At 37.3% G+C, this 12,846-nt stretch overlaps 1 protein-coding gene across 4 annotated transcripts in view; it reads left to right on the forward strand.

The window, feature by feature from the left end:
- The window catches only part of SATB2 (SATB homeobox 2), a 466,941-nt gene that overhangs the window by 282,894 nt on the left and 171,201 nt on the right, over window positions 1-12,846 (forward strand). For all 4 annotated transcript variants that reach the window (XM_082688948.1, XM_082688949.1, XM_082688947.1 and 1 more), the window contains one exon: window positions 926-1,153. In XM_082688948.1, the coding sequence (XP_082545074.1) occupies window positions 985-1,153 (169 nt within the window). In that variant the 5' untranslated portion in view covers window positions 926-984. The remainder of the gene's footprint in view (window positions 1-925; window positions 1,154-12,846) is intronic.

Raw genomic sequence — 12,846 nt, forward strand, 5'->3', positions numbered from 1 at the left:
GATGCGAGTGCGTCTCATCAGGTGTTTCCTCCTCTTCCGCCGCCCCCCAAAAATCCAGGGGTGCCGAGACCCGCGGGTTCCCGGAGGAGCGCGCTGCCAGCCAAGAGACCCAGAGGAAAACTTTTTGGAGAAATTTTTAAATTGGGGTTCATCGGCTGCTCCTTGACCTAATAATTTAAATGCTTTTGGCTTCTGTGTTTTATGCTGAAGAGCTTTTTAAAAATCACTTAAGATCGGAAGAACAGGAGGACGTTCCAAAATAATAACGATGGTAGCCCCCGCCATCGCGGCGAAGGTGATGACGGAGAGTATTCTGGTGAATACCTCGAAACGTTTTTGGACGCTTAGTGTGCAATTGGGGTTGGTTTTGTGCAGAGTGTTTGTGTCTCAAGACTTGCTCGGTAGAGGTGAAAGCGGGGATTCCAGGAGTCCTTATGCCAGGCCTTTGGCTCCTGCCCCGCCATTCACAGTCCATTCCTCATGTGGTTAATTCGGGTTCTCACGGACTTGGGCACATCCCCCACTCCCTCCTCGAGTGGGTGACATGTCTTTTTATGAAGTTCACTTCTTCCGCAACCCTGACCCCCACGCGGCGAGGCTGTCTCCTCCGAGATCGGCTTATGCCAACCCTGTCCCAATGAATGGGCCACTTCTGGGCGCCCCCGGGCGCTGGCCTGGTGGCCGTCGCCGAGAGCTGACTCCTGGAGAGGGACTGGGCAGTGTCGCAGCTCCTCGAGCTTCCTTGGGGCCGCCCAGTGTAAGGTGGGGACCCGCTTCCCGGCTCGGGCCCCTCAGGCAGCGTGGGAGGAAGTTTGTGTGGCTGTGGTGCAGCGCTCTGCCACTGGCCTGAACGTCTATCACGTGTGTGAGCGGTTTTCCCTCTTTTTTCTCCCTCCCCCTTCCCTACCCCCCGCCCCCTCCCTAGGTCCCTGCGCGTTTTATTGCGACCTGCCGGTGGGAACTTTGTCTCCGAGTCGGAGCAGCATGGAGCGGCGGAGCGAGAGCCCGTGTCTGCGGGACAGCCCCGACCGGCGGAGCGGCAGCCCCGACGTCAAGGGGCCTCCCCCGGTGAAGGTGGCCCGGCTGGAGCAGAACGGCAGCCCCATGGGAGCCCGCGGGAGGCCCAACGGCGCCGTGGCCAAGGCCGTGGGAGGTAACAGCCCGGAGCGGGGAGGCGCGCGCAGCCCCGCGGCCCGGCGATAATGGCCCGGGTGTCAGGGTTCAGGTTGATTAGGCGCTGTCGCGGTGTAGGATTACAGGAAGTGGATTCCAGGTTGCCCAATAATGCCCCCGTCGCCTCTCCTCTGCAACTGGTAGCTTCATCTAGAGTTAAAACAAGAAAGTGGTTTACCCAGAGGGTGGCATTTTTTGGGCACTTTGCCACTGTGTGCTGAGGTGTTGGCAGGTTTATGTCACAGCCAGCTAACTGTTTCTAGATTTTCCTAGAGAGCTTTTTAGTGATTTAACTCTTTTGCTTTGCCTCAGAGTGTCTGTTGTAGAGATGAAGTTTAGGTGCGATCGCTTTTGTGGACTAGTTTCTAATGCACAGGAGCAAGAGTGTTGGGGTTACTTTGTCGTTAGGACAGTGCTTCAAGAGATAGATTAGTAACAACTGGGAATATTTCCTGCCACACTGCAAGTGGGAAATAAGGAATCATTATGAATCTGTCAGGCCCTTAGAGGTTTTAAGGTCACCGTTTTCTATGAAGTTCAAAGTCATATGCGTTTGTAACTTTGTTACATGTGTGTCATAGCACAGCAGGTAAAAATAGCAAAGTAGTCTTAATGGCTACATGCTGCTTTACCTTCCCAAGAATTTAATATTATTTAAAGAAAAGCTTTTGTAGATTTTACCATTTAAACACCACTTCCTTTTAAAGTGATTAGGAAAAAAGTTTTACAAAATGAAGATACATATTGTAAACATTATTAAAATATTTTAAGGCTTATGCCATTTGCTTGGTTGTTTTCTCCATATAAAATGCACAATTCGACATGGCATGCAGTTTTTTGTGTTTGAGATCAATCATCAGTTTAAATCTTTTTCTACTTTTAGAGGGTTTTTTGCCCCCTAATATTTTCAGCAGTAGCTAATTTAACGTAATTCTTTACATTGGCCTGCCTGAAATGATGCAAAACCATGGCAAAACTTAATGATAAGCTCCAACCCCATGTTCTATATAGCCATAGTATGTATTTCAAAGTACAGACTTAAGTCTAAATGTCTATGCCCTTTTAAAGAGTTAAAACAGACGTTTTATAAAATAACATGTTTCTATTTTTACTTGGTTTGCTATTATTATTTCTTCATGGTAGACATTCAGAATGGTTTGCCTTAGTTCCTTATCTTACTCATCTCCCTCCAGAAGTACTCATTCTCACAATTTTTAAAGCTTTAAAAAATGATTTGGCTATACATTGTGGCTTACATATCTTTTAAAATATTACGGACTTAAAGATAGACTTTAATGAAGCAAAAGAAAACTTGATAGTGCTACCCACTTTTTAAAAGTGGTATTATGTGTTATCTTGACACTAGGACAATAACTTCAGACTTCTTGTAACATCTTTAAGTGTCTGCATATATGAGAGAGAAATATATAGCAAATATGATAGAAGCAAGTGTAAGGGGGTATAAGTGCTGATACTGTTTGATTGAAAAACTGAGAAATCTTTGGAGGATATGTGTTCTCCAAGGGGCCTTATGCGCATAGAAAAAAACCTGGACTTGAAATTTTGGTTTCTTTCTGAAGACCTACTAAAATCCACTAAATTACATTTTAGAACGTGATTGTTAACAACTGTGATTTCTTAAAACAAGTGGTTTTTTTGTTTTTTCCCTATAGCATATCAATTTCGTTGACCAGGGATACCTTTTGTGTAAAAAAGTGGTTGCGTTTCTTATTTTCTGAGACTATGATTTACATTTGACCACTTATAAATTTGATATAAAGCAAAATTGTCTTCAGAAAGAATAATGGGTTTGTTTCAACAAGCTGCTTTAGTCATTTTTTGTGAACTTTAATTTAGTAATATCGAAGGTCTTATTAGTTGCTTTCCAAACTGAAAATAGATGTCATTAGTTTGTCTCAATAAGTACTATGTATAATACTTAATAATAAAGTGGTTAAAAGAGTTTACATGTGGTGGGTTTTAAAATATTTTTTCAAAGGAAGATTTTGGTCTATATAGCACAATAGATTATTTGGAATAATTTTAATTTAGAAAACTTTATAACAACTTAGAACACAATATTTTGGTAGTGTGAAGTTTTTCACTGAATGTTAATATTGGTTTTGGGGTTTAAGATGTTATAGTTTCCTAATGTACCTTGAGATAGAAATAATTCCATTTCTTTATAACTTTTAATAATGTGTATAGATTAAAGAAAAGCAAAGCCTTTTAAAAAATACACTTTTTAAATTTTAAAAGAATGTTTAAAATACATTTCTAGTTAGCAGTTCTTTGTAATTGAAAGACTTTTTGGAACATAGAGTAAATATAAAATAGATTATATTTCTCTCCCCTCCTTTCTTTGTTTAAATTTTCTTTATAAAGCAATATAATAAGCATAGACAACTACAAAACATTTATAACTATCATTTATTGCCATTTTCAGATATATTATAATCTTGTCAGTGTTGTAAAGATGGTTATAATAATTTATGTTTTAAAAATAGAGCTCAAAATTTGGGAGGGTGTATTCATTAATCTTTAGTGATGCTTTTTCTTAAAAGCTTTCCCCCTAAAAATAGGGGAGATCATTAAGTTAATTGGTTGCCCAATAACATGGCAATTTATCTTACTATTTTTGATAAGCAGTGTGGTGAATAAATGTTTCTAAATACATTGGTTGCAATAGTAAATTCTGTTTCCATTATTTCACATTTTTAGAGAGACAGTTTGGTATGTTTTTGATGAGAATGTGTTTGTTAAAAAAAAAAAAGAAATTCTTTTAGTGTCTGGATTTAACTAGTTGAGATGGTAGATACACTGTCACAGTCTTCAAGGTTGCGTTTTAATAGGGGACTTAAAAGTTAGTGTGTTGTTTATAATGTGGTTAGCTTTAGAAGACAATTAGAAAGTAGATCAGTTTTGCTTTGTCTTTACAACACTTTTCTCGGCTGTTTTTGTTCTTATCTAAGTAGTGTGTTTTAAAGCATGTGTGTAATAAAATAAGTGCTCAGATGTGTATGACAGTCAACTTTTGTAGAAGGTCCCCAGGAAAAAAAAAAGGCTAATATCTCTTTAAAAAACATATGAAGGCTGGGAGAGAGTTTAGAGCAAGCTAGAGCACCGTGGTGTTGACAGCTTTATATCCCTGCTGGGTAACATTCACTTACTAGAATTGGCGTCCCCTCTCAGCTAGTAATTCACTCCATAAGGATTTTGAGAAAGGATGATTAATGGTGGGGAAATTTATATTTGTGAAATTGTTGATTAAAACTTACAGATCTATTTGAAGATTTAGAAAAAGAGAAGATTATTAAGGATGACGAAAATAAGAATCAGATGATCTCTTTTACCACCATTAACATAAGTACCTAAAATGTTCTGCTGTGTGTGATGCTTTAGCCACAAAACGTACACCCTAAAATGAAAGTGATGCCAGTCAAGTTTCCAGAGGAAGCAAGGCATTCTGCTTTCCTCCTGGACTGCTGAAAGGTTCTGGCCAGTTGTGCTTTAACAGCAATAAATTATTGTGCTTCATTCATTGTTAACACAGGCATTTTCATTTTTAAATGTTTGGCTTAAAGAAGAACTTTCAGACAGCTTTATTTAAACTGAATGAACAGCGCTTGAGTATACCAGATGGTGTATTTGCTGATGGGAGGCATTAAACATCAGAAATCTTTTTGATATTTTTCATTTTCTTATGAATTTTGATAATTTTTTGGTGTTAAATGTTCTATATTTTAGGAGAAAATGTTTGAAAACTGGGAATATCTTTTAGGGATATTTGCTGTTTTTGAAAAAAGTTTGCTTTTTTTTTTTTTTTAAGAATTTGTTTTTAAAATAATGATTCAATTTTGTTGAGAAATTGCCTGTTAAATTTATCTTATAAACTAGTTGACCCAAAGTAGGCCTATTCTTCTTGCTAATAGGCAGCCCTTTGAAGAACATAACTGTCTTGTTAGAAGGGAAAAAAAAATCATTATGCAATACACACTGATGTATTCAAATAGGGAAGCAAATGTGATCACGATTGTTGGGCAGGGCCTCATTTAGAGCTGAACATTGTCTACAACAACAGTTAGTTTAATTGTCTACATGTGGAACATTTCCTTTTAGATTAAAAGAAATGCAGTTCAGGTCAGGTGCAGTCACCATATTAGCAGTTGTAGGGAGACATTTTACTTTTTGAAAGGAGTGCAGATACAAAAGAGTAATCATATTGACATACTAAAATGTATAAAATACTTGGAAATTTAGAAACATATTGTCAACCTGGGTGAAATGACAAAAACTCATTAAATTCATTTTAGCCAAGGATGATACTTAGATGATACCCATCATACTTATAGGGAGGACTCAATGTTATTATTTCAAAAGAGAAAAGTTTGTGTTTCTCTTTTACATTCTTTCTCTCTCTCTTTCTTTCTTTCTTTTTTTTTTTTTTAAGGGTTTAAGATCTTTTAAATAGAATGAACTTAGGCTTTGGGGTCATCCAACAATCTGGCATGTCCTCTGTAGTTTTGCTGAGGTAGAAAAATAGCCCTTCTCTAAAGTGTTTTTTAGTCCTTGGCCTGTTATTAAAATAAAGATATACTTGGTTAAAAAAAATATATGCAATGGAACATACACATTAAACAGAACATAGGGTATCCGCCCCTCAAAGTCCTGAGCATAATTTGATGTTTCAAGTAATTTTGGAAGCCTTGTGTTCCATCAACAGAAACCCACTGACCATTATATATTCAAGATCATCTGCAGTGAAATGTGTGTGTATGTGTGTTGGAATACATAGATGTCCCTTCAAGCATCTGTTTTTTAACCCCTGTAGAAAATAAGCAATATAATCCTTTCCCAGGGGGTTGTGTCTAGTAGAATCAGTCTGTACATCTTAGATATCTTGTATATATACTATTATATTTATGTATATATAAACAGACTTATTGTCATTTTTTAAAGATGTAGGGATATGAATTTGAGTTATTTTAAGAGTATGGAAGTCAGTTTTATTCTAGGCAAGACAGGGTAATTATTTGGTGTATCTGATAAGCTGTCAAGTTCAGTCATTCTACTTTAATAGTTTAAAACCTTTATTTCTTTTTTTTAAAAGAGAATTCAGTGTAGAGACTCTATGCATATATAAAAAAGACATTAACAGGGCTAGATGAATTCCAAATTGTATTATTTTTTTAGGTCTTTTTAGAGTGTTTAGGTTTCTGCTGAGATAAAAATGATCCATTTCTTCACCATTAAAAAACTTTCTTATAATTAATAATCTCACTTTAGGTGCATAAAATATGTTCATAATTTGTCTTATTTCAGAAAGCCAAACTTTATCCTACACAGCCTGTAAATGAATAAAAAGTCCTTTATATTCTTTTATCTAATAAGTAGGCTTTTTAAAAAACCTATGTAACTAAGGTGTGGTAACAGTACTTTTTGTTATCATCCTTATATGAATGCTGAGGTACAATGGCATTTTGGAACATATTTAAAGACGGAGCATTTGACAAAAGTTGTATGTGTAACAGTTTGTCAGTGAAAAGTGACAAGTGGGAAATGACAAATGAAATGTTGGCATCATAGCTCTTTATTTTGATAAAAATGTCTCAATTTGCAGTGATATAATACTGTTTCATATTATTTCATGAGTTGTGTGAGATGCATAAGGGGAATTTAGATTTTGTGAACGGAAAATTAGCAGCCCAAACTCTTTTCAGAAGCTTTGGCAGTACCGTCCCCCCCCCCCCCCCAAGAATAAGAACAGCAGTGAAATATTGGATCTAACCCATACATTTTAACTCATTATTTTGGAAGAAAGAAAGAAAGAAAGAAAGAAAGAAGTGAAAATAGTTTCAAGTAGAAGACCTTTATGCTTAGCTCGAAAAATGAAGAGAGTTTGCCTTTTAGCTTCCATTCTTTTCTTTATAGTGATTTTAAAATGAGTGATTTCCATCTGCTGACTTTGATTATATGGGGCCTTTCTCACTTCCAATCACCACTGCTGTCCAGCATTAATTTAGGGTGCCAGTAAAGAGAGTTGTGAATTCCTTTTATTTTAAAGTGCGATAGAGGTTTGAAAATGTCTTTGTGTTAAAAATAGATTTTTATATACAAAGGATTCATCATCCTAATACTTACGGGTAATGTGGTAGATATTTCAAAGTCCAAGTAGACGGCCCTGAGTGGAATTGAGGTATGAGTTAAAACAAAACCCAGTTGAGTTCTTACAGATTTCCAGAAAAGCACAGACGTAGCCTCTATAGTGTGTTCTTTTCCATTTTCTGAAGTCACATTGGTTCCCTTATTGTCAGTGATCAGCCAAACATTTATTTTCTTCTTTTACATGAAATAAGCCCTATGAGCACCTCACACTATGCAGTGTTTATGTAGAAATGTTCCATGTTGGAGTTTTCAAAAGCATGGAACTCTATCTGTGTAATTTTTTTGTTTTCAATTAACAGGATTGTTTTGCTGTTTAGTAGCAAGTGATTTTAAAATTGTGGCAAAATCAGTATAATAAAGTGAAAGGCTACATCAGAAATGGTCTTCTACAACTTGTATCTTTTCTTCTCATTTGCAAAAATCTACTTATAGATTTTTTAAGAATTAGGTTAAAAATGACCTAATATGGAATAAATGTGCTTTAGATATATAATTATAGCAGTGGGGTTTATGGGATGTATTTTTTCCATTTTTCATTGATGTATGTACCTTTAAAACTTTAAAGATAAACTAGTGAATATTGTAGTTACTAGTTTGGCAAATGCTTAAAATGAAAAAAAACTTTTAATAGAAATTTTAAGAATTTGAACCTTGCAATAAAGTTATCAGCAAATTATGGCAGCCATATTGTAGTAAGAATGTTCTTTATTTGTGGTTATGACACGTTAGGAAAACTTTGGGGGAAGTAGATTTCCATTTTAGTTGCTCACGGTATAAGGCAAAGTTGGCTCTTTCCTTAGCTAGTTGTCTTATCATTGGACTGGAGTTCTGTCTTAGCACAGAGGGTTATTAAGTGATAGCATTTAACGTAACAACAGAGATTAAAAAGTTCAGGGCAAACACTGCAAGCTACCACTTATAAAAAAGTAGGGATTTCGTAGCACGCTCACTGTTTGGTGCCCCACTGATGGTGGCACAGTTACTGAAATGTGCCCAGCAGCACAATTTACAAAAGATTTATCTTTTTCTTTCTTCAAAAGAGTTTTTTTAACTTGTTTTTGTATTTGGCCAGAAAGCAAGTGTATCAGTTCTTTTATAACTGAATATGATTTTCAAATTTCTTGATTATTCCCCATATTAAAATCGCATATTTTTATTGCATTTGTTCCAGTTATTTGTATGTATAAGGAAAGGCAAGATTCGTAGCTTATTAGGAAAAGGCATTCCTATCAAAACTCCTTAAATGGCAGTGTTTTCAAAATATTCTATTTTTTTGGTTAACAGAACAAGAACTTCTTTTATCATAATCCAAAGATGCTAACAGAGAAGCATGATAAATGTCTCTTTAAGTGTCGTAGTAAAAGAAAATGACTTGCCTTCTGAGGCAGTGGAGAGTTTATGTTGTTTTGGACCTATTTCCCAAGCAGTGATCGAAAACAGATTACAATAACAATTATACAGTCAGAAGATGCAATATCCATTTCTGCTTTAATTGAGTGAAAGAATAATAAAAACATCATTAAGAAAAATGAGGTGGACCTGTCACACAATGTACAAATTTTTAGTCTTGGAGAGGATGCAGAATAACTGAAATGCTTTTCGCTTACTTTGTTGTGTTTATTAGCTAAAATCTGTTTTGGGGGAGAGACCATTTGGTTGGTGATCCTCCCTGGGAAGTTGGGAGAGGAGCCCCTGGGAGGTGGTTGCTCAGGAGACAATTAAAAGTGCTCATGGATTTTGTCTTCGTATGATGTTTGAGAAAGGAATCAAATTTTCTTAAATTCTACCTGATAGAAATACCTTTTTTTTTTTTTTAAACCTGTGTAAATGGAAGACAAAAGTAACGCATATTTCTCTTACTATAAACTCTCCCCAGTAAAGGTTAGGTGTGATCCCTAGGCCTGCTGTTCTTTCTTCTCTGAAGTCATAACCAGGCTGAAGGGGGGGAGAGAGAATTGAAGGTGAATCATGAACACCCTTATTTCTTCTCTGCACTCATGGGGTTGGGGGAGTTTCCATGTGTGCTCCTCACGGACAGTCACTCAGGTCACAGAGACTGTCACTTGGGATGCATAGGCTCCGGCCTCTATTGGAAGTCACTGGAGCCATTATTAAATCCATAATCCTTTCCACTGCTGAGCCTCCAGAACTCATTCCCCGGCATGGAGCTTTCAGCAACTTGGAGTGAGCCGGCCGGCAGCAGCCCACATCAGTGGCTAGTTTTCTTTCACTCTGGGCTATATTTCTTACTCTGCTCATAGAAACTGTGAGCTCCTGGCAACTTTGATGACGGTGGAGCTGGCCAGCCAGTGGCCTTAACGCCTGCTTGTTGTGGGGATACTGAAGCCACAAATAATGTTGGCCATCGGAACATTTGGAGCCCAAAGTTCGACTCTGTTGACAGAGTTAGAGGACAATATTTCTTTGATCTGTAGCTAAGAATTTTCTTGGGTTCAATATTTAAAAATCTTTCTGAGAATGGTAAAGCGAAAGGAAAAAGATAGGCAGTCAGCGCTTACTGGCCGAGGCCTCATAATCCCAGAACTGTCCCAAGGATAATCCCCATTAGAGTGGAATTTATATCAAACAGCTCAAAAGCCTTTTTTTTTTTTTAAATAAGTTCAGAGAGTCTACTTAATAGCACCTTCATTAAAATACTTTTGTCAGCAAAGGGTTTTCAGTTTTAACATTTACATAACCTAACAGCAGTGACGAATGCCACGGAGCTTTAAGGGTCTATTAGTGGTTCCGTTTTTTTCTGGACTTTATAATTTAAACCTAAACATTAATTCTGGGTGGAACTTGGCATAATGTCGTTTTGCCTTGGAGGGAATTTTTGTTGTACAATTAAAAAAAGTGTTTTTTTTTTTTTTCCTTTTCATGCAGTCACCTTCTCCATGTCTCCCCTTCCCCAAGTAAATAGCAGTTAAATAGTGAGGGTCTTAAAAGGGCTTATTTAAATTAAGAGGGAAAAAAAAGGATTGATTATTTTAGGTGAAATTAACAATTTTCCATTAGTTCACGTTGTAAACTGGTGCTTTTGATATTAACAAGACCTGTGAGGCTGATAATGCAATGAAAATATTTTTCTTCTGTCTCTCATGTATGAAATTCATGTGGTAAAATTTTAAATAAAATCAAATTTGATGGCCCACGAGACTTACAAATCAATTTCTTATCTTCATTATTAGAAGGTGAGAGATAAAAAATTATTTTACATCACCTGAAATTGTAACCTTGATCAGAGGGAAGGAAGTGGGATCTCACTATTAAATAATAAAGTGACAGTACCCCAGTAGTATTTTGGAAAATTAAGAATGATCTTTTCTGTATGTTAATACTATGTTGGAGTTGAAATATTATACAGATATGTGATTACAAGATAATTGTGAAATTAAAAACAATTGAGGAAACCAGCCCTGGCGAATTGTCATTCTCTGAAAACCAGAAGGCATTCCAAACACTAGTGAGGGTGCAGGCGGGGAGAAAAGTGCTCAAGGAACAGAGTGGGGCTAGGCCAGGGTACTCATGAGGCTTTGTGCAGTGTTCAGCTTCTCAGTCTCTGTTCAGACAAGATTTTGTGCTCTAGGGGTGGCAGGTGTAGTATTAGACTTAACACGCTTTATTATTGAGGGGGTATAAGAAGAGCATATTATTCTCTCCAAGTAAGTTATAGACATTTAAGACCCAAGTAAAGATACTTTACAAGAGTAACTAAGGTGACCCTTTTTTTTGTTCCCCCTGTTCAAATGAATCTCCAGGTAACATTCAGCAAAACTCACTCTATTTACAGGCACGTTCATATAGTAAGTTTGAGCCTTACGTGCATTTTTATAGCTAACTTATAAACCCCCCAAAACTAGAGCTTACCATTGAAGGCCTGCCATTGCTGTCACAAATGGCCATGAGCTCCCAGGAGACCTTGAGAATAAGAGCCATGCGAAAATGCCACGACTTTGGTAATAACCATTGTTGCACGTGTGTTTTTTTTTTACCACCATGGCAAAACCATGAGTGGGAGGGAGGCGGCCTGCGTGTTCAGGATTGATACTGTAAGCTCTCCCATGGAAATGTATAGAATTCCCGTTAGCACAGGGTCAGGGTATAAATGTACCTCTTTTCACACTGTTCCGAGTGGTTAGTGGAAAACAAGCTGCAAAGTCATTCCCTTGGCCCCCCAATAAAAAGATTTATAGCAGAATAATTCTCAGCCCCATAATGGGACTGTTGTAGGTTTGTGTTTGATATTTATAAAACTGAAATACAGTCCATGTACCCAAACTAAACATTTATTGTAAACAAGTTAACTGCCAAGAGCTTATATTCTGTCAAACATAATTATATTGAAGATTGATGTATAGCTTGAAAGCAAGTTTGAGGGAGACAGTTCTCTTTCCCCGAGAAAAACCTCGGAGGTGCAGCTCTCTCCTCTCTTTGATACAACTCACCAAGGCTTTCTTGCCGCCGGCCTCTCAGATATGTAATAAACACAGGCTCCCTCTTTGAAAACATATCCCTTTGTCAGTCCTACTTCTCTTAACAAAATAAGGAGATGCATTTATGTGCACGAAAACTGTGAGGTCTAGTTTCTTCCATCATCTTTGCAGAGATGCAGGCAGTGATGGCCAGAAGAAGGGGCACTTTCTCGGTGATGGGCAAGGCACCGCCGTCACACTGGAGCTCACCCACACATCTGAACCTCAGTTCACCCCAAAAGGAACCCTTTCTCATCGAATGCCGAGTTTGAGAAAGAGTCTTAGTCTTGTCTTTTCTGTTATTTTGTGTTGAGTGGGTGAGATTAGATCTCTTTTGAAACTGACCCTTTGGGGGTGAAACTACATTGATATGCTTGATTTGGAGGCTCAGAAGTTAATTTGAGAGTTAAAGAAATCCAGAATCCAGGGAATCTAGAGGTGGAATCTTTGAGATCGAGTTGTTTCATATCGGAGATTACCCCAGATTTTAAAAGGTGCGGTATTCTTCCAGGGTCTTTTGCTTTAGTGAAGGTAGAAACTTGTATTATCTTCCTGATAGATTTTTCATCCTTCTCCCCCTTCCCCACCCCCCGCCCCCTCAGGAGACAAATAAATCACTTTAGGCTTCGGTGACAATTTTCAAAGATAGTTAAAAGGGGAATAACATTCCTCCTATGGCTGGATGGTATCCTTTGGATAACATTAAGGATGAAAATAAGATTTTCAGTGGATTTATGTGCTGTAGCTTAAGTGATCTCTTTAGGTTTTTCTAAATATTAAATTTAACATTCTCTTGGAAATTACATACATTACAAAAGGGATGGCTAAAGAATCATAAAGTGAAAAAATAATAATGAGTTTTCTCTGTTCTCTTTTTCTTATTTTAAGTAATTGCTGTAAATTTCACAGGTACATATATACTTAAAATATCTTTTCTGGGAAGTATTCCACCAGTAGGGACCTGAGTTTCCCCAGTCTGTATGCTGGGTTTTATTAACCTCGTCTCAGTCACAATAATAATATCCTACGTATT

The sequence above is a fragment of the Mustela nivalis genome (assembly GCF_964662115.1).
Source record: "Mustela nivalis genome assembly, chromosome: 11".
Classification (NCBI taxonomy): domain Eukaryota; kingdom Metazoa; phylum Chordata; class Mammalia; order Carnivora; family Mustelidae; genus Mustela; species Mustela nivalis.